Source organism: Dothidotthia symphoricarpi (genome assembly GCF_010015815.1).
Source record: "Dothidotthia symphoricarpi CBS 119687 unplaced genomic scaffold P153scaffold_1, whole genome shotgun sequence".
NCBI classification, from domain to species: domain Eukaryota; kingdom Fungi; phylum Ascomycota; class Dothideomycetes; order Pleosporales; family Dothidotthiaceae; genus Dothidotthia; species Dothidotthia symphoricarpi.
The window spans coordinates 269329-286831 of NW_022985008.1; the positions used below are offsets into that span (position 1 = coordinate 269329).

At 47.3% G+C, this 17503-nt stretch overlaps 6 protein-coding genes across 6 annotated transcripts; 3 read left to right on the forward strand and 3 right to left on the reverse strand.

Annotated features, from left to right (window-relative positions):
* Positions 1–831: 831 nt before the first annotated feature.
* Positions 832–1901, reverse strand: P153DRAFT_304767 (uncharacterized protein; the record flags this gene model as incomplete). The annotated part of the gene is made up of 3 exons (XM_033664578.1): positions 1654–1901; positions 1027–1600; positions 832–965 (listed from the first exon to the last, which is right to left on the reverse strand). Exons 1-3 carry the CDS (start codon positions 1867–1869, stop codon positions 832–834), a joined length of 924 nt encoding a protein of 307 aa, XP_033528821.1. The 5' UTR covers positions 1870–1901.
* A 320-nt stretch (positions 1902–2221) lies between these two features.
* P153DRAFT_427136 (uncharacterized protein) lies at positions 2222–4921 on the reverse strand (the record flags this gene model as incomplete). The annotated part of the gene is made up of 5 exons (XM_033672648.1): positions 2222–2769; positions 2826–3241; positions 3301–4309; positions 4376–4651; positions 4723–4921. 5 exons carry the CDS (start codon positions 4919–4921, stop codon positions 2498–2500), a joined length of 2172 nt encoding a protein of 723 aa, XP_033528822.1. The 3' UTR covers positions 2222–2497.
* Positions 4922–5332: 411 nt separating this feature from the next.
* On the forward strand, positions 5333–6533 carry P153DRAFT_304773 (short-chain dehydrogenase/reductase-like protein SDR). The gene is made up of 3 exons (XM_033664579.1): positions 5333–5514; positions 5570–6016; positions 6073–6533. The coding sequence occupies exons 1-3, from the start codon at positions 5454–5456 to the stop codon at positions 6366–6368; spliced, it is 804 nt and encodes a 267-aa protein (XP_033528823.1). The 5' UTR covers positions 5333–5453; the 3' UTR covers positions 6369–6533.
* A 312-nt stretch (positions 6534–6845) lies between these two features.
* On the reverse strand, positions 6846–8235 carry P153DRAFT_391777 (alcohol dehydrogenase GroES-like domain-containing protein). Its single transcript, XM_033671094.1, has 3 exons — positions 8085–8235; positions 7594–8037; positions 6846–7541 (listed from the first exon to the last, which is right to left on the reverse strand). Exons 1-3 carry the CDS (start codon positions 8118–8120, stop codon positions 6954–6956), a joined length of 1068 nt encoding a protein of 355 aa, XP_033528824.1. The 5' UTR covers positions 8121–8235; the 3' UTR covers positions 6846–6953.
* Positions 8236–9089: 854 nt separating this feature from the next.
* Positions 9090–11029, forward strand: P153DRAFT_304778 (uncharacterized protein). The gene is made up of 3 exons (XM_033664580.1): positions 9090–9671; positions 9728–10157; positions 10208–11029. The coding sequence occupies exons 1-3, from the start codon at positions 9497–9499 to the stop codon at positions 11001–11003; spliced, it is 1401 nt and encodes a 466-aa protein (XP_033528825.1). The 5' UTR covers positions 9090–9496; the 3' UTR covers positions 11004–11029.
* Positions 11030–11176: 147 nt separating this feature from the next.
* Positions 11177–16073, forward strand: P153DRAFT_304783 (DNA repair helicase; the record flags this gene model as incomplete). The annotated part of the gene is made up of 6 exons (XM_033664581.1): positions 11177–12200; positions 12253–12951; positions 13004–13875; positions 14351–15447; positions 15508–15738; positions 15784–16073. Coding segments are annotated over exons 1-6 (4149 nt in total), but the record flags the coding sequence as incomplete, so codon positions are not given.
* Positions 16074–17503: the final 1430 nt, after the last annotated feature.

The following is a 17503-nucleotide window of genomic DNA, read 5'->3' on the forward strand; positions in this document are numbered from 1 at the left end:
AAAAAGTATTTAAAAAGAAGTATTTAAGTAGAATTATATAATAATTTTTCTAAAATCTAGAATTAGTTTCTAGAGATTATATTTTAAGTAGAAACTTAAGAGAGAACTAGATTATAGTTTCCTTATCTTACTAGTTCTTTAGCTATAGGTACCTAACTAGCTATTAAAGACTTCTTCTCTATAGTAATAAAGAGTAAAAAGTAAAGAACTTATAGCTAAGTTAAACTATAGCTACTATAGCTAATTTAAGTAATAGATACTATTAAGCAACTAAATTGCCTATATAACTAAGATAGAATATTTATATAAGACTTTAATCTATAGTTTCTATAGCTTCTTTACTTTATAGCTTTTCTCTTTACTTAGAAACGTCTTGGTAGGAGTATATAAATATTATATAAAAAAGATATAATAATAGGTTTTTATAATTCAACCTTTAAGATAGCCTCCTTTTTTTTTTTTTTTTTTTTACAAAAACATTGTAGTTTAAGATTTAGACAAATTAAATTATTAAATAAAAACCCTTTAATAAATATATTTCTAGAACCTTAATAAATTATTTATTAATAATTTAGTATCTAAATTAGTTTCTTAATATAGTGTTTAGGTTTTTAGTACTATTATCTTTTAGCTTATATAAAAAATACTATATTTCCTATTTATTAAGTTTAAACATAAGATTTTTTGTATTATAACTCTTAGTAGTTTCTAAATCTTATAACTTGTAACTAACAATTTTAAAGGTATGTTTTACAACTTTTTCTTACTTTGTACTACTTACTCTACTTAAATGCACTATTCCTAGTATTTTCTTACTTCTGGCACCTCGGTTTACCAGTTTCGAACCGCCTTCAACTTCCTCCACCAGTCGCGCAGCATCCAAGCATCGAACTCGGTGATCTCCATCGCGCTACCAGCCATCATGATGAAACTAGACTGGTCTTTAGGCTCCCAATCATAGAAGTCTGTGAGATTGTTAGTTACATTGGAGCTGCTTATGAACCCGATAGAACGAGAATGACATACCAAGCAGACCGAATCCGTGGCCCATCTCGTGCAACAAGATATGTATGTTGTCGTTGTTGATGTTGTCGAAGAAGTAGTCCGGACCAATCTCTTCACCCCAGTTGTAGCCGTAACCGCCTACCTCACCGCTCCCAAGGCTCTTGTCGAGCCACAAACTGATATCGTAGTGACGACTTGTGCCACCAGGGCATTCGCTCATATCACCATCAAGATGCGCACCGCGATAGCAGCGCACATCGCACTCGGGCACACCATCGGCATCAGCCGTGGTGTAGACATCAAGCCCAGTTGTGTCACCCTGGATCAGACTCTTATCCTTGACTGCGTAACCAACAACATTGACGTTCAGCTTGGTCAAGGGGAAGCCCTCAAAACCCACAAGTGTGTCGAACCACTTCTGCATAGAACGCTGTAGAGCCGTTACAGTCGAGGCACGCGTGGTAGCATTGCTCTTGCCAGAATGATTCCATCGTACGCAATAGTTAAGGCTGCCGTTGCTGGCCATCAGCTGATCGATGATCCAATTTTCGTCCTTGAGGCCATCTGGATTCTCTTTCATTGTTTGATTCCATACCTTTATTATTTACGTTAGTCCTAGGATATCACTTTTGAAGACTTTCATCTTACCTGGTCAAGCGCGGTCACCATTGTCGATGGCGGATTCCAGGCGGTCGCCTTAGGTATACTCGCAGAGGAAGTCGAATCAGCGCGAGCCAAAATACGGGTCTCCTCATGAGGACAGAAGCGTCTGTCAATGTGCTTGATGGTGCGAGCTTCGAAGGGATGTGCCAGCGCACCCGCTCCGAAGGCCATATAGGCCAGAAAAGAGTCGATCTTGACCATGATAGAAGATAAAACGAGTGACTGAATCAAAGTACAAAACGGACAAGACTGTGAAACGAATGAACGGTCTGGTTTGAATATGGCTTTAGTATGGATCAACAACCTGTTATATATGCTTGTCACAGTTCAGGGTATGTATTAACGTACGACTCTCCAGCCTTACCGCACTCCAAAAATCCTTGGGTGGGTTGACTCCGACATTCGCAATATCAATACAGGCGACAAGGCCGCATCATGGCCTGTGTAGCGAATCTCGCAGCGGGCTAGAGCTAGGTGTGTCAGGCAGATGAAAGGACAGGTCCTAGCGTGAGAGCGATGAATCCGAAGTGGTGCGTGCCACGGGTTCGGCTGTGGATTGAGCTTCTTAATATAATGGTTAAAATTATCACTAGCGTACGCATTGATTGTCTCTGTCAGCCGAAATACAATACGCCGAATCTCCGCGACAAAGGAGCACATGAAACAGCCCTAATCTCGCCTTATTCTCGCCGTATCTTCAGAGACATGATGGATCACGACTGGTCGTGACCTTGGAATTGCTATTCCCATGCATCCGTACTGCCTGATTATGTACTGAATGCGGTTTTCCTATGATCCGAAACAGACGATGCAGTCTTTGAAAGACACATCAAAAACGTGATTCAGTGAAACACTGATCGTGTTTTGTGATAAGCGTCTTGATGTATTTCTTGAGGCTCAACCCTAGGTTCACGACAAAAGGCCATTGAGTATTTCCCTGGAAAAATCGACACCAGATGTTGAGAACACACAAGCCGAGAGCAAACGTGTCATTGGGCACGATCAGCTCACCTTCGGATTCTTCTGCATCATCAAAGTCAACGACAGCATATGCTTCTTTGACGATGCATCGAATCCAGTGAAGAATACGGTGCTCTGATCCTGAACAAGATACTTTCGTCAGCAGAAGCTAAACCCAGGGTTCAGGAGATGCTCACGAGACAACGATTCTTCCAGTAAAGGACTTGGAATTGAGCAGAGCCATTTGCCCAGGAAAATGGCGCATTCAAAGCTTGAGATAGCATGCTGAACACTCCAGAAGAAAGCTTGACTCCTCGCAACCCTATCGATTCCCAATCTTACAGGGATACTCAGTGCGTGTGTTGAGTACAACAAGCCAGATAGAAGATTGTCATTGCGCTCGATTTCAGGCAACTGACTAAGGCCATTAGCTATCACATCAGGGTCGCGCGACTCCAGATATCGATGTTGGCCAATATCCAGCGATAGACGGACATACGCCACGACCAAGAGGGCACTGGACGTAAAGGGAATGGGACCGCTTTCGTTGTTGGGATCTAGCGTCGATTCCGGGGTTTGTTGCCATAACGAGGTCCAAGAGCGGAGAGCGCAACTTCACATGGTATAAGATCAGTTATTTGCGGAATAGTTGGGCTGACTAATCGAACGCACCTAAGTGTTTGTAATTCCGATGTGGAGATAGTCGCTGGAGACGTGGCCGGAGACGAGAGCTCGCGAACAACATGTATACGTTGTATCAGTGCGTGAAGAAGAATATAATTTCCAATTGGACTCGGTATTGGTAGTACCGATCCCAGATCTGTTGTTCCTTGGAGAAGAATCGACAATGCTTGCTGGAAGGGCATTTGTTCTTCCTTTCCCTCACGCTGTAGTGCAGTCCATTGCGTGGCACTGGGAGCCTGCCAAGTCAAAGTGCAACAAGGAAGTCTTAAGTGTAACTCGCTACTCCAGAGAAGTGGATGAGTGTTGTACGCAATACTGTGAACGTTGATGTAACAGTAAGCTACTAACTTGGTACGTCGGGTTGATTCTCGTTGCACCCATTCATCCCACTTCGCTGACCGTGATGTTGAGCCGCCGCTATTGTGGTCATCCTCTTTGAGGCCGATGTCCCGAAGAATCTGTACAAGAAGACCTCGGAGTGCAAATGCTTGTTGAAGCAGATCTTCTTTTTCCCATGTAGCAAATCCTACGAGGATAAGTAGGGTTTTGGCCAAATCCAAAGGTAGCCATGGTCCCCAATGCCTTGACACAGTGGCGCTTTCCTGTGGAATAATGTCAGTTGAGGCGGTAAAGGCCAGAATTTGCGACCCGAAATACACCTGTTTCTGCCTTAGTCTCTCCAGCACGATTGCTTTTGCTATGCGAAATAAACGTTCTGAGCTTCTTCGCTCAAAGCAATACTGTGCTCCGGCTGCACACATTGATAGTGTCAGCTCTAGAGGGGAAGATGATGGCTTGTATGTTGGCGCATGTATAAATGGAAAATGAGAATGGAATCCTCCAAAGAAAGCCGTGATGTATCGTGTCAAAGTATGACGAGAGGGTATTTCAAATTTTGAAATCGGCGAAGGTAAGCTCTCAAGCAACAAGATCATAAAATTTCGATGTTCTTCTGTCACATTATAGGTTCCGTTGTTGGCTCTCTTTTCGCGAATCTCTAGAATGATAGATTTAGTAAACCAGATGGATGATGGCAATGTAGGAGACCGTGAAGTCGACTCACTCTCTTCGGGCTCGGTGCGAAGATGAACCTGATCATCGGCCGGCGCCGAGGGCAACCATGTACTGAATGGCGTACCGATGTCCTCGACTTCTGGCGAATGCAAGGAGTCTGGCTCTCGAGAATTTTGTCGTGATTCCTGGTGCTGCTCACCAGCTCGCAGCCAGTTGAAGTCATATTCTGGTGTCCATTGGGCCGACAATCCTACGCCGTCGATAAAGTTGACGAAATCTCGGAACTCTTCGAACCCTTCGTCCTGACAGTTATCTCCGTGCAAGGCTATGAAAATGGTAAGTCACAACTACGAGACTTGATATCGAAACAAGATTATCATACAGATATTTACCCACCTTGAGAATCATTCTGTCTATGCACCTCGCTGGGAACCGTAGTAGGATCGTCAATCCTGAAGCGGGCTTGGGTGTTCTGAGAAGTATGTATATTACTTCCCACACTTGTACTCGCACCCGCAACATGAAGTCCATCGGAGGAAAGATTGTTGAAATTTGATGTAACTTCCTGGGTATCAGGTATTGCTCCAGCTTCCATCGAAACAGTAGTGCCAGTGTTTTCACCATGCTGGGATAAGCGCCAATGTCGAGTCAAAAGATCTCGACGCGTGAAGGCCGCCCCGCAGTGACATGAGTATGGCTTTTCTCTTGTATCTACAGCGATGATCAGCTAGATTCTATTTATGGATTTCGGTAGGTGGTGGAGCACGGGTACGAAGATGCCGCGTGAGATGCTCTGCGCGTTTGAAACTCCGAGAGCAATGGCTGCACGTGTGAGTAAGTCTGTGCATGTGGTCTCCCCGTTGCGGAATTCGGAATCGCAGTTGGAGGTGAAGTTGGAGGTGAAAGGCGGGGGGCATGATGTTGTGAAGATCAGTATCGGCGATTCGGGGAAACTTGGCCAATACAGGCTACTCCAAATTGTTACCGCTATCACGGAAGTATGTGCAATCCAAAACACAGGAGTTACTGCTTATATCAAATATAATCCCAGCTAAACGCCATCTTGCCGTCTGCTTCCTCAAGCCAGAGGCTTTGCGGACCAGGTTTTTATTCGAGACTTTTCGATCATGGCAGCAACTGCCGAACAGCTTCTGGGTGTAGCCGTAGTCACTGGTGCTGGCGGTACAGGTCAGTTTATTTGATTATTCATGTATGAGCCATCACAAGCGTTGACTTCTCATAGGCATCGGTGCCGCTGTGGCCAAAGGCTTCGCTCGTTCAGGATGTACAAGCATTGCTATCACGGACATCAATTTGCATAGCCTTGCCCAGACCAAAGGTGCTATCCTTGCTATCAACCCGGACATCAGAGTGTTTGATAAGATTGGGGACATATCCAATGAGAGTTTCGTTGATTCGTTCATCGATGGAGTCTTCGCGGAATTTTCAAGGCTCGACTACGCAGTGAATTGTGCAGGAATATTAGGGGCCAACATGATCAAGGCGGTGGACATGACGACCGATGCGTTTGATCGACTGAACAACATCAATTACAGAGGATCATGGCTCAGTTGTCGAGCCCAACTCAGGAACATGTTGAAACAAGAACCGCTTTCAGAGTCACCGAAGCAAAGAGGAGCTATCGTTAACATTGCGAGTCAACTTGGAGTTGTCGCAAGACCAGGCGCAGGTAAGGTGGCTGCTTCTATGGCTCTCAAAAGATCTTAACTAATATGACTCGCACAGCGGCGTATTGCGCCTCAAAAGCTGCTATCATCAACATGACCCGAGCAAACGCTATTGATTATTCCGATGTTCAGATTAGAGTGAACTGCGTTTGTCCCGGTGTCATTGAGACCCCCATGACTATGTCTTCCAAAGAGATGGTAGAAGCGTTGAAACCTGCCATCGATATCGCTCCCATGAGAAGGATGGGAACTCCAGACGAAGTTGCAGATGCAGTCTTGTTTTTGTGTTCCCCTCGGGCTTCATTTATTCAAGGACACGCGCTCGTCGTAGATGGCGGGTATACCATCAATTAGATCAAACATCGAATAATGTGAGAAATAGTCAGGCTTGAAGACAAAAAGAGCACATATAGTCACTAAAGCAATTTTGTCTCTGCTCAACAAAGCTGTCTTAACAAGGGTAATTAATTTTAGCATTTACTTGTTTGATTCGGCATTATGGTAATATCAAAAAGTCACATGCTATGGAGCCAGGGGGACGAAAGGACTTTTAGCCACCAAATCATGATTAGGCGAGGATTACACCTTCAATGGTATACCTCAATCTGGTAAGTCAAGAGTCGTAGGCCTTCTCGAGTCGGTCCAAGCAAACTTCGATACTGAAAACGGCCTCATCCTTCAACTCCATAGGGTTGTGCTGCATCCCAAAATGGTATCATGCATGTGGTAATCGGCCCACATCCGTGTATTGAAGTAAGCATATATCTCAATGCTAAGATGTATTCGCAATCCCAGCGATGCCCCTTGAACCAGTTTTATTTCTGCTCAATTCTCCTTCTCACCTTCTGGTGCCATACCCCAGCGAACGTAAAATTCAAATTCAAATTGTATAGAATTAATTACGAGTAAATCGCGAAGTGATTGTCCATATATTATCCGTTATGACATTCGTATTACCAGTCTCCCTCTCATTGACTTATCCAGATACATCTCAACCACGCTGGGTATTTGATCGAAATCGAGAAGTGTGACGTGGGAGGAAATGCCATTCTCTGCCACTATTTGAAGCATCGATTCAACATCCTTTGTGCTGGCAACATAGCTGCCTTTGATAGTAAGCTCTCGAAAAACCATGGCCTCTGAATCAAACTGCCACTTGTCTTTGGGTAATCCGAGAGGCACCAATATCCCCTTATTGCCTAGCTGTTGAAGACTCCACGAGGTCGCCTGTATTGAGTCGGTGCAGACTATAATACCTGCAAGTCCTTCACCGGAAGTGATCTTCAATATCTGCTCATCGGCATTGTTAGCCGCTGAGTCAATAACCAGATCTGGTCTTAGATGTTCGGAGACTTCGAGCGCCAATTGGCGACCGACAGGGCGATTGTCGATGGCTACAGTTCGGTATCCCATCTGTTTCGCAAATTGTATAGCCAGGTGACCAACACCACCTATACCAACAACAGCAATCGCCTCACCAGGCTTGACGTCTGATCTTATCTTTTGCAACGCTCCCCAAGCTGTCGCCTTTGACGTCGTTAGTGCTTACGTGGCAAAATTCGAAGAATGGAAAACTCACGCCGGCACACATCAGTGGTGCCCCTTGCTCAAAGGAAACTTCATCGGGCAGATGGACAGTCGTCTCAGGATCCGCCAACATGAAATTTGCAAAAGCGCCATCGTGTTTGAAGCCAGCCATCTCTCGCTTCTCGCAGAAGCGCGGGTCAGTGCGACTTGATCTTCGCGTGCACTGTCGACAACCTACACAATCTCCGCAAGCGTTCTTGAAATTCAGTACTCCAACACGGTCCCCAACCTTCCATCCGCCACGGACTTGAGCACCAACCTGTACAATCTTGCCAGCAGGCTCATGAGAAGGTACCATTGGAAGGCTCGCTGCAAATTGGCCCTGCAGTACCTGAAGATCTGAGTGGCAGAAGCCTGCAGCGTGTATTTCGATAAGGAGGTCTGTATCTCCACATATAGGGATCGCTCGCTCGCAGAGCTCATACGGCTTCTCATACTGCATCCAGAGTTAGCGAATTGCAGTGACGTTGATTTCCCACTTACCTCTACGATCTGCGCCGCTCTCATCAGACGGTTCATGTTGGCGATTTTGTTTCAAACTCACTTCTACAAGCAGTATCTTCGCGATTGAAACATGGCATGTCAAGTTGGTCAGTTTCGGAGGATGCCAATCGGCGATTGGGGTAATCCTTTGTTGAGTTGGAGATGGCTGATAAGATAAGAGTCTACTCCAATTGTGGGGGCGTTGAACCTTGCCCATCATGACGGCAACTGCCAAGTCGGCCGTCGGCCTCACGTTCGATCAGTTACCAGAGGTTTTGCGATTGCTCAATGTCGTTGAAAAAGACAAATGCTGAAAAACATCTTAGTGGATCAAGCATATCATCAGTACTTCAGCTTCACAGTTTCAGTCTCTTCCAGGAAGCAATCGACCTCTACATTTGACAATACTGATCCTTTTGTCAGGAATGGTGGAGAGTAATCGCTTTTGTACTCTCCAAGGCAGTGGTATTGATAATGTTATCAGGAGGTATAAGACTACATGACGGAAAGATAATAGCAGTTACACAAACCGAGTTTCCTTCGCCAGCGACGTGAGAGTACGCAGTGTGTTCTTAGATCAGTCAGAGGAAAAATGACATCGAGGGCAACTTGATCTGTCCTTAGCACCAGTTGAAACATCTCCCAAAGGTTGCGGCAAGATTGCACATTGCCAGGGACGTATTCAGACTGCTTGAATATAGCTACAAAGTTCCAGTGGATGTAACCATCGAGCAGCAGGCAGATGCTCTAGATGGCACTGGTCGCACGTTGCAAGCTTGAGCGGACAAACTTTTGTATATATTTTAGTCCGATGATCTGATTGGTGTTTCTCAAATAGCTGATAACAAATTGGGACAAACCAGGATGGGACTGAGCCAACATTGTTATATAACAATGACTACGATTGGTTTGCGAAGTGCCATGAACCTGTACAAGAGGTATAGGTTCAATTTCTGGCAGTATAACCCAGTCTTCGGCAAATAAAATTTACTTCAAATTTTCGATCTTGCATTGTATTAATCGAGAACCACATCCTCGGTCCCACAGCGCATTACATTTAGTGCAACAGTTCAGAAGGCATGATTGTATCGCTTAGAGAAGTGTGCATGTCTTCGACTGGGGACATCATTGGACCGCCTCATACCCTTGAATCGTATCACGGTTGGAGTAAGTAGCGCACGGTTCATGAGTCTTTATCCTGACACAAGATAAAGGCAAACCTCCAAATCAATGGGGCTGTGGAGCTTAGCCCGCAATCCCCAGATTCCAAGATAGCGCGTGTCATATCTGCGCAATGATCAGATACCCCGTTGCGACCGGTACATATATATACGACCCAGCCGGATTACAGTCCTCGCAAAGTTGTTGCTATCCTGTCTATAGCCAATTGCTCTTCCACTCATCTCTCCATCATGGATACAACCAACGAGAAGCATCAGGACTTGATTGAGCCCGTCCAAAGCAGCAGTAACAGCATCGATATCGGCAAGGTTGACCTAGATGATGGCGAGATTTTCAGGAAGGGAGATGGCAACATCGACTTTCGAACGGTGTCATGGATTCATACATCTGTGATCTTTCTGAAACGTAAGTACCGCCACAATGTTCAGTCAAGAAAATCGTGCTCACCATGGAACTTCCAGTCATTTTCGCAACAGGGGTCTTGACAATTCCGTCTGCCATGTTCACCCTTGGCGCGTTCCCAGGAGCTATCAACGTTCTTGGATGGCAGTTTCTCAACACTTACTGCGCTCTTGTACAAGGCAAATTTCGCAACAACCATCCAGGCTGTCATAGTATCGCCGATATGGGACAGCTCGTGGGGGGAAGAGTTGTGAAGGAGGTCACTGGCATCCTCTTCCTCGTCGCATTCATTATCGTCGGTGCATCCGGCATGGTCGGTGTCTCGACTGCACTCAACGCGCTGTCCAACCACGCTCTTTGCACAAACTACTTCTCCATAATCGCTGCCATTATGGTTGGCATATGTGCGAGTGTTCGCAAATTCGAGAAAATCGCTTGGATAACTTGGGCTGGCTTCGCTTCGGTCTTCATAGCTGTTTTCATCGTTGTGTAAGCATACTCAAGTTATTCGGAGAGAGATATGGACTGACTTGGAATAGTGTTGGAGTCACCACACTTGATCGCCCCGCTGCCGCTCCGCAAACCGGGCCATACGACTTCGGTTACCACGTGATCGGGCACCCTACCTTCGCCGCCGGTATTACTGCGGCTAGTACGATCTTCTGCTCGGGTGCCGGAACATCCGCCTTTTTGCCCGTAATGTCGGAGATGAGGAATCCGAGGGAATACAGCAAAGCTGTCAAATTGTGCATGGGCATAGTCACAGCGGCTTACCTGTCCTTTAGCCTTGTGGTCTACAGATGGTGCGGCAAATGGGTTGCATCACCGTCACTCGGAAGTGCTGGACCAACCGTCAAGAAGATTTCATACGGTGTAGGGCTGATTGGGCTATGCGTCAGCGGTGCGCTGTTTGTGCATGTCAGTGCAAAGTACATCTTTGTTCGAATTCTGAGGAACTCGAAGCATCTCCAAACCAACTCCATTGTTCATTGGAGCACCTGGCTAGGTTGCATTTCTGGAATAACTATCGTCAGCTTCTTGATTGCGTCAGGTGTGCCGATCTTCAATTACCTGCTCAGTCTCGCTGGAAGCATCGCATTTGCGCCTCTAGCGTTGGGTCTACCAGGATGGCTTTGGATCTACGACCACGCCGATTACTGGAAGGGTAGTGTTTGGCAAAGGACACTGTATATGTTGCATGTCATACTGATCCTGATCTCGGTATTCCTCACGATTGGAGGGACATACGGTGTGATTGCGCAGATCATGGACGCGTATAAAGACGGTACTATCAGCTCTGCTTTTTCGTGCGCGGACAACAGCAACTCAACTTAATTAGCGTCATAGAGTGTTCGTACCGTCTAGAGAATTGACTCAAGTTATCTATATGCGGTCTACTGTGAGGATGCGAAGCTGGGTGCCCCACCGTCTTGATGTGGTTAGCTGCATCCACGTGAACACGCGACGCGTTTCAATCTCCTCAACCTCCATACATTACCTACTATGGACGACAATTCCAACGAGCGGAACTTTCACCATCCGTACGAGCCTTACGATATCCAGAAAGAGTTTATGAATGCTGTCTACAAATGCTTAGAAGATGGCAAAGTTGGCATATTCGAATCACCGACGGGGACTGGCAAATCCCTCAGTCTGATCTGCGGTTCTTTGACCTGGCTACGCGATCATCATCGACGAACTTTTGAGCGCGGCTTTGAAGTTGGCCCAAACGATAGTGATGAGCCTTCATGGATTCTCGAGCACGCGCAGAAGCAACGCAGACTTGAAGCCCTTTCTCGCAAACAAGAATTTGACGACCGCATCGCGAAGATCAAGGCAAAGGAAAAGAGAGCGAAAGACCTCTACGAAAATGGAGAGCCACGGTTCAAAAGACAGAAGCTGACGTTAAGCGAAGTGAGTGGGAATGGAAACGAAGCACAGTTTGTTCTAGACGATTATGAGAGCGACAAAGACTCAGTCGATAGGGCGAATACCGGTGTATTCGACGACTCTGGACTCTCCGCAGAAACTCAAGCACTTATGGAAAATCTTGGGTACTCTTCAGGCATGCCAAAAACAGAAGACGGCGAGGTGTTGGATGGAACGAAGATCTTCTTCTGTTCACGGACCCACTCTCAATTGACACAGTTCTCGAGCGAGCTTGCGCGTGTCAAATTGCCATCTGCCGTTACTCTAGACGAAGATTCCGAAGCCAGCGGTGACTCTCTTCTGGTAGAAGACATCAAACACTTAACTCTGGGCTCCCGAAAAAACCTCTGTATCAACAGCAAAGTACGCAACCTCGGTAATGCTACCGCCATCAACGAGCGATGTCTTGAGCTACAGCAGGCTAGTGGTGGCGCAGAAAAGAAATGCCCACATATGCCAACGAAAGAAAGTGAAGTCTTGGTAAATGAATTTCGAGATCATGCCCTTGCGAAGATCAGGGACATTGAAGACCTGGGAGCGTTGGGGAAAAGACTAGGCGTCTGCGCCTACTATGCCTCGAGACCGGCGACGAAGTACTGCGAGGCAAGCAACGAAGTCCCGCCCTCCAATCATGTTATTATGCTGATTGTTGCAGATCGTTACTTTGCCGTACCCTTTACTGCTTCAAAAGTCCGCTCGTGAAGCACTCGGACTTTCACTCAAAGAGCACGTAGTCATCATTGACGAAGCACATAACTTGATGGACGCGATAGCTGGTATCTACTCTGTGTCCATGACACTTGGCCAGGTACAACAGGCACGCGCACAGCTTACCGTTTACCTTCAAAAGTTCAAACATAGACTCAAGGGCAAAAACCGTGTTTACATTGCTCAGACACTTCGGATCATGGACTCCATCATATCTTATTTGTCATCGATTAACGACGATGGTAAGCTCACCGATGGCTTGGTCGATATGGTGTCCATAATGGCTGGCAAAGGCGTCGACCAGATCAATCTTTACAAGCTCAATACCTATCTTCAGGACAGCAGACTTGCCCGGAAGGTCGATGGATATACCGTCTATTCCGACCTGACAACCCAGCCTGATATAGAGCCGGCGACAAAGAAGAAAGACACGCGAACGCCAAAAAATAGTGTGCCAGTCTTGATGCATGTTCAGACTTTTCTGCTGTCGCTGATGAACCCCTCAAACGAAGGTCGCTTCTTCTACTCCAAAGAGGTCGATACTGGGGTGAACCTACGATATATGCTCCTGGATCCGACATTCCATTTCAAGGACATCGTAGAGGAAGCGAGAGCAGTTGTGTTGGCAGGGGGCACCATGTCTCCGGTGAGTAAACGAGTCCTTCAAGGCAGATATACATCATTCTAACATAACGTAGATGAGTGATTACGAGCAGCATCTACTATCATACCTAGATCCTTCAAAGATAATGACATTGTCCTGCGGTCACGTCATCCCATCATCCAGTCTACTCGCGATACCCGTTACGCAGACCATGACGAGCGCTGAATTTGACTTCACGTTTGCGAATCGTAACAAAGATCAGACGATAGCCGATCTCGGACACGCCTTAGTCGGCATTGCCCAACACATCCCCGACGGCGTGGTCGTCTTCTTCCCTAGCTATTCGTATCTTGACAATTGCATTGCGGCGTGGAAGCGTATGCCTGTTTCTTTATTAAAGTGTACTTTCTGGGAACAGCTCGCTCAAATCAAACCTGTGTATCTCGAACAGCGCAGTGAGCAACGTACTCCAGACCAACCCTTGGCAGCTAGAGATGCGGTAGTGGACTCAGTTCTTAGCGCCTATAGTGCTGCCGTCGCCCACGGAAACGGTCGTGGAGCTTTGCTGTTCGCTGTCATAGGTGGTACCCTCTCTGAAGGCATCAACTTTAGCGACGCGCTCGGTCGTGGCGTGGTAGTCGTCGGCTTGCCGTTTCCAAACCCACACTCAGCGGAATGGAAGGCCAAGATGCAGTACATCTCTTCCAAGGGGACCAAACAAGGAGGGGATGGGAAAGCGGTGGCGAGAGACTATTACGAAAACGCATGTATGCGCGCGGTCAACCAATGTGTGGGTAGAGCGATACGACACAAAGGAGACTACGCGGCTATCCTGATGCTCGACAAACGGTATGGGAGCCATCGTATTCAGAGTAAATTACCCAAATGGATTAGAGGAAGTCTGGTGGGCGAGATGGGAGTCACGGGTATCGAGCAAAAGCTGGATGAGTTCTTTGCTAATAAGCAGTGATATGCTACAGCTTATAACTAGAAAGAAACACTCGTCAATGCGATGTGTTTGTAAATCAATCAAGAATTCTAGCATAAGCACTTCGCAGAGATCTTTACAGTGTAGAAACGCGCCGGCTATTGAGGTGTTTTGGACTCCAAATCCGGCTAGACCCATACGAGGTCCGGTCGAACTCCGCGAACGCGTGTCGTGGCTTCAACACCACAATATTGATCTGCAGGCTTGGGTCGATGTAGATTCTACAACCAGATTTCAAAATACACCTAACCTAGTTTTCGAATTTCTACCCTTCACAGACCTTTTCAGTGGGTGGCTCGACTTGGACGAGCTGCTCAAGAGTGGAAGACCCGAATATGATGTCTGAAGCCGAGCCTACATTCTAAGAAAAAAGACACTGCATTCGTATAGGTAGCTCTCATTTTGTCTGTGGAGGGCGCAGTAGAACATGTCTTCAGCATGGCGCTCACAAAGCGGCGAGGAACGCGGCGCGTACGCGACTGTGGCACAGACCGAAGACGCGAGCGCAGAATCAAGAATACATGAGGATAAGCATGACCACGGAGATGGGGAAAATCAGGGCCCGGAAAGTGTACACTTCGACGACTCACAACCTACATCAGAAGATCTTGCTTTGTTACCGCGGGTGGCCGACAAACTCCCTTACGGCGTCTTCCTCGTCGCCATAGTCGAACTCTGCGAACGCTTCGCCTATTACGGCCTATCCGGACCATTCCAGAACTATATCGCCAATGGATACCACGATGCCAATGGACTTCCGGGAGCCCTCGGCCTTGGACAATCCGGTGCAACCGCTTTGACAAATCTCTTCCAATGCTGGTGTTATGTCACGCCAATTGCAGGAGCTATTGTCGCTGATCAGTATCTCGGAAAATACGTCACCATCAAGTGGTTCAGCGTGGTATACATGGTCGGCATTATGATTCTGTTCGTTACGAGTTTGCCATGGGGTATTGAGAACGGGATAGCGTTTCCAGGACTCATCACGGCCATGACGGTCATTGGCTTCGGGACAGGTGGCATCAAGAGTAATGTGAGTCCTTTGATCGCAGAGCAAGTGCGCAGTACGAAGCCCTTTGTCAAGACTTTACGTGGCGGCCAACGGGTCATTGTAGATCCAGAGGTAACCATTCAGCGCATCTACATGATCTTCTACATGTGCATCAATCTCGGTTCCGTCTCAGCGATTGCTACGACGATGCTCGAGTTGCATATTGGGTTCTGGAGCGCGTATCTCTTGCCTTTGATGATGTTCTGCGTTGGCTATGGCGTCTTGGTATCGGGCAAGAAGAGATATGTGATAAAGCCGCCCCAGGGCGGTGTCATTGGAAACTGTTTCAAAGCCGTCTGGATTGCAATGCGGAATGGTGGGGATTTGGAAAAAGCGAAGCCCTCCTACCAACAATCTGTGTCGAGGAAGCATCGAATATCGTGGGATGACGAATTTGTCGATGAGCTTAAAAGCGCATTGGTTGCTTGCAAGGTCTTCTTGTTCTTTCCAATCTACTGGGTCACATATTCGCAAATGATGAACAATTTCATCTCACAAGGTACGGAATAGTACTGATAACAGCTATTCGAAACTTCGTTTACTAACGTTACCTCAACAGCCGGTCAGATGCAACTCCATGGCCTCCCCAACGACATACTGCAGAACATTGATCCGGTCACAATTATACTCCTCATCCCGCTGCTTGACCGTATTGTCTATCCTTTCATCCGCACTCGCCTTCATGTTGCATTTACGCCGATGACACGCATCACCCTTGGGTTCTTCATTGCCGCGCTCGCCATGCTCTATGCTGGGGTCTTGCAATCTTTCATCTACTCGGCACCACCATGTTATTCCAACCCCTCTGAATGTAACGCTGGACAGCTCAGCGAAGGCAAATTCAAGCCAAACGAGGTTCACGTGGCGTGGCAAACGCCAGCCTATGCACTGATCGCGTTGAGCGAAATTCTCGCCTCGATTACAGGCTTGGAGCTGGCGTATGCACGGGCTCCCGAGAATATGAAGAGCTTCATCATGAGTTTGTTTCTGTTGACTAGCGCGGGAGGCAGTGCACTGGGTATTGTTATTGCTCCTCTGGCTCGAGATCCGTACCTGCAATGGCTCTACTTTGGACTGGCGGCTGCGGCTGCAGTCACAGGATATGTTTTTCATCGTATGTTTAAAGATGTAGATGTCGATTCCCAGATAGCAGTAGAGAGTACAGATGATATCGAGTTAGCTGGAAGAGGATAGAAAATGACATCGGATGAGTGCAGCAAATCAATCATGAGATGTGTGGATTGTTTGATTGCCTCATGATTCGTGGACAAATGCGCGGTGGAGAAGTCATTACTAAGACATGTCAGTGACTGCTTGGCACCATGTTTACTATTTTGCTGCATACGACTTGCAGACACAAGTTCACTCTTGGTCGCAAAAATAAAAGAGAGGGGCTGTAAGCCATTTTTTCCTTCGTGCAGAAATAGGGGTGGAAATAGGAAGGAGCGGAGCATTGGGTTGGAAGCAAATGGCCAAGGTACTTGGCCATGGAATACATTAGCATAACGGACCAAGCCGCTTGGTCTGTATGATTGCTGTCAACGGCGCTGATCAGCTTCCTGCAAGCGTTGGGGCATCCCGTCTCACGACGCTAAACACGGCGGTGCGCGCGTCGTTGAGGGAAGGTTTGCAAAAGGATCGGACGCTACATTGCTTGGCCTACTCTAAATCCTCACCCTTGGAGACTTTCCGGGGTACAAGGATACGATGGTGCGGCACTATCTTTGCATCATTTCCACTTCTGAGCCGCAGTTTGTCCGGGACAGAAACAGGCACAGGTGAATGCTATCTTGCGTTTGATTCGATTGTATTTCAACAAATGCAGCGCCATGTGTAGTCATGTCTTACAAATCAGCATGGGGTTTCAAGTCCTGGACAGGCTTGCGCACTGGCTGACGCGGCCATCATTGCAGTGAGTGAGAATTGCGACAGGAAACTCGTGTCCGTTACTTGGCGAGCTGAAGAGTGAGGTGCGCCAATGAAGCACGACTCGGGCCTTTGTCATTCTGGCTGAGGCTCAGATTGCAAGTTACGATGGACTCCTATTGACTAGCTCGATAGCCATACTGGCTTGGGCAGTTTCTAACGAGTGTGTGCGTCCGGCTAGAAAGACGGCTAGCTAGCTAGGCGAATTTACAGTGGACACAATGTCTGCCTGCGTCGTACGACAATTATGGTCGACATTTGGTCACTTGCCGAGACGTACGGAATGCTGCGGAGGGCAAAGCCGCCGTCAAGAGAGCAGGTAGCAAGAATACATTCTTCCGAAGCGGGTCAGTGATTAGCAAGCTATTGGCCTATCACAGCATGTGCGTGGAGAGGAAACAACGGGTACCTCGTGGCACGAGGTAAGCTTAGAAGACGGGTACCAAGCTTAATCCATCGGCCGGCCGAGATCCCAAGCCATGGCTGATGGAAGGCGAGGAGTCGATTGGGTTGGCGTGGAGCTGGGCGCGATGTGAGCGATTACTTCCACGTAGACGATAACGTTTGCAGGCGGATGTTGCTCTATACGAGGTATGCGAAGTGGGTTGGACGCAGCAGTCAGCACAGGC

Coding starts and splice junctions, on each gene's coding strand:
- P153DRAFT_304773 (XM_033664579.1), top strand. CDS start 5,454: ATGGCAGCAACTGCCGAACAGCTTCTGGGTGTAGCCGTAGTCACTGGT. Junction 5,515..5,569: donor CACTGGTGCTGGCGGTACAG/GTCAGTTTATTT, acceptor GACTTCTCATAG/GCATCGGTGCCGCTGTGGCC. Junction 6,017..6,072: donor TGTCGCAAGACCAGGCGCAG/GTAAGGTGGCTG, acceptor TGACTCGCACAG/CGGCGTATTGCGCCTCAAAA.
- P153DRAFT_391777 (XM_033671094.1), bottom strand. CDS start 8,120: ATGAACCGTCTGATGAGAGCGGCGCAGATCGTAGAG. Junction 8,038..8,084: donor GAGCGGCGCAGATCGTAGAG/GTAAGTGGGAAA, acceptor CTCTGGATGCAG/TATGAGAAGCCGTATGAGCT. Junction 7,542..7,593: donor CACCACTGATGTGTGCCGGC/GTGAGTTTTCCA, acceptor ACGACGTCAAAG/GCGACAGCTTGGGGAGCGTT.
- P153DRAFT_304778 (XM_033664580.1), top strand. CDS start 9,497: ATGGATACAACCAACGAGAAGCATCAGGACTTGATTGAGCCCGTCCAA. Junction 9,672..9,727: donor ATCTGTGATCTTTCTGAAAC/GTAAGTACCGCC, acceptor TGGAACTTCCAG/TCATTTTCGCAACAGGGGTC. Junction 10,158..10,207: donor ATAGCTGTTTTCATCGTTGT/GTAAGCATACTC, acceptor GACTTGGAATAG/TGTTGGAGTCACCACACTTG.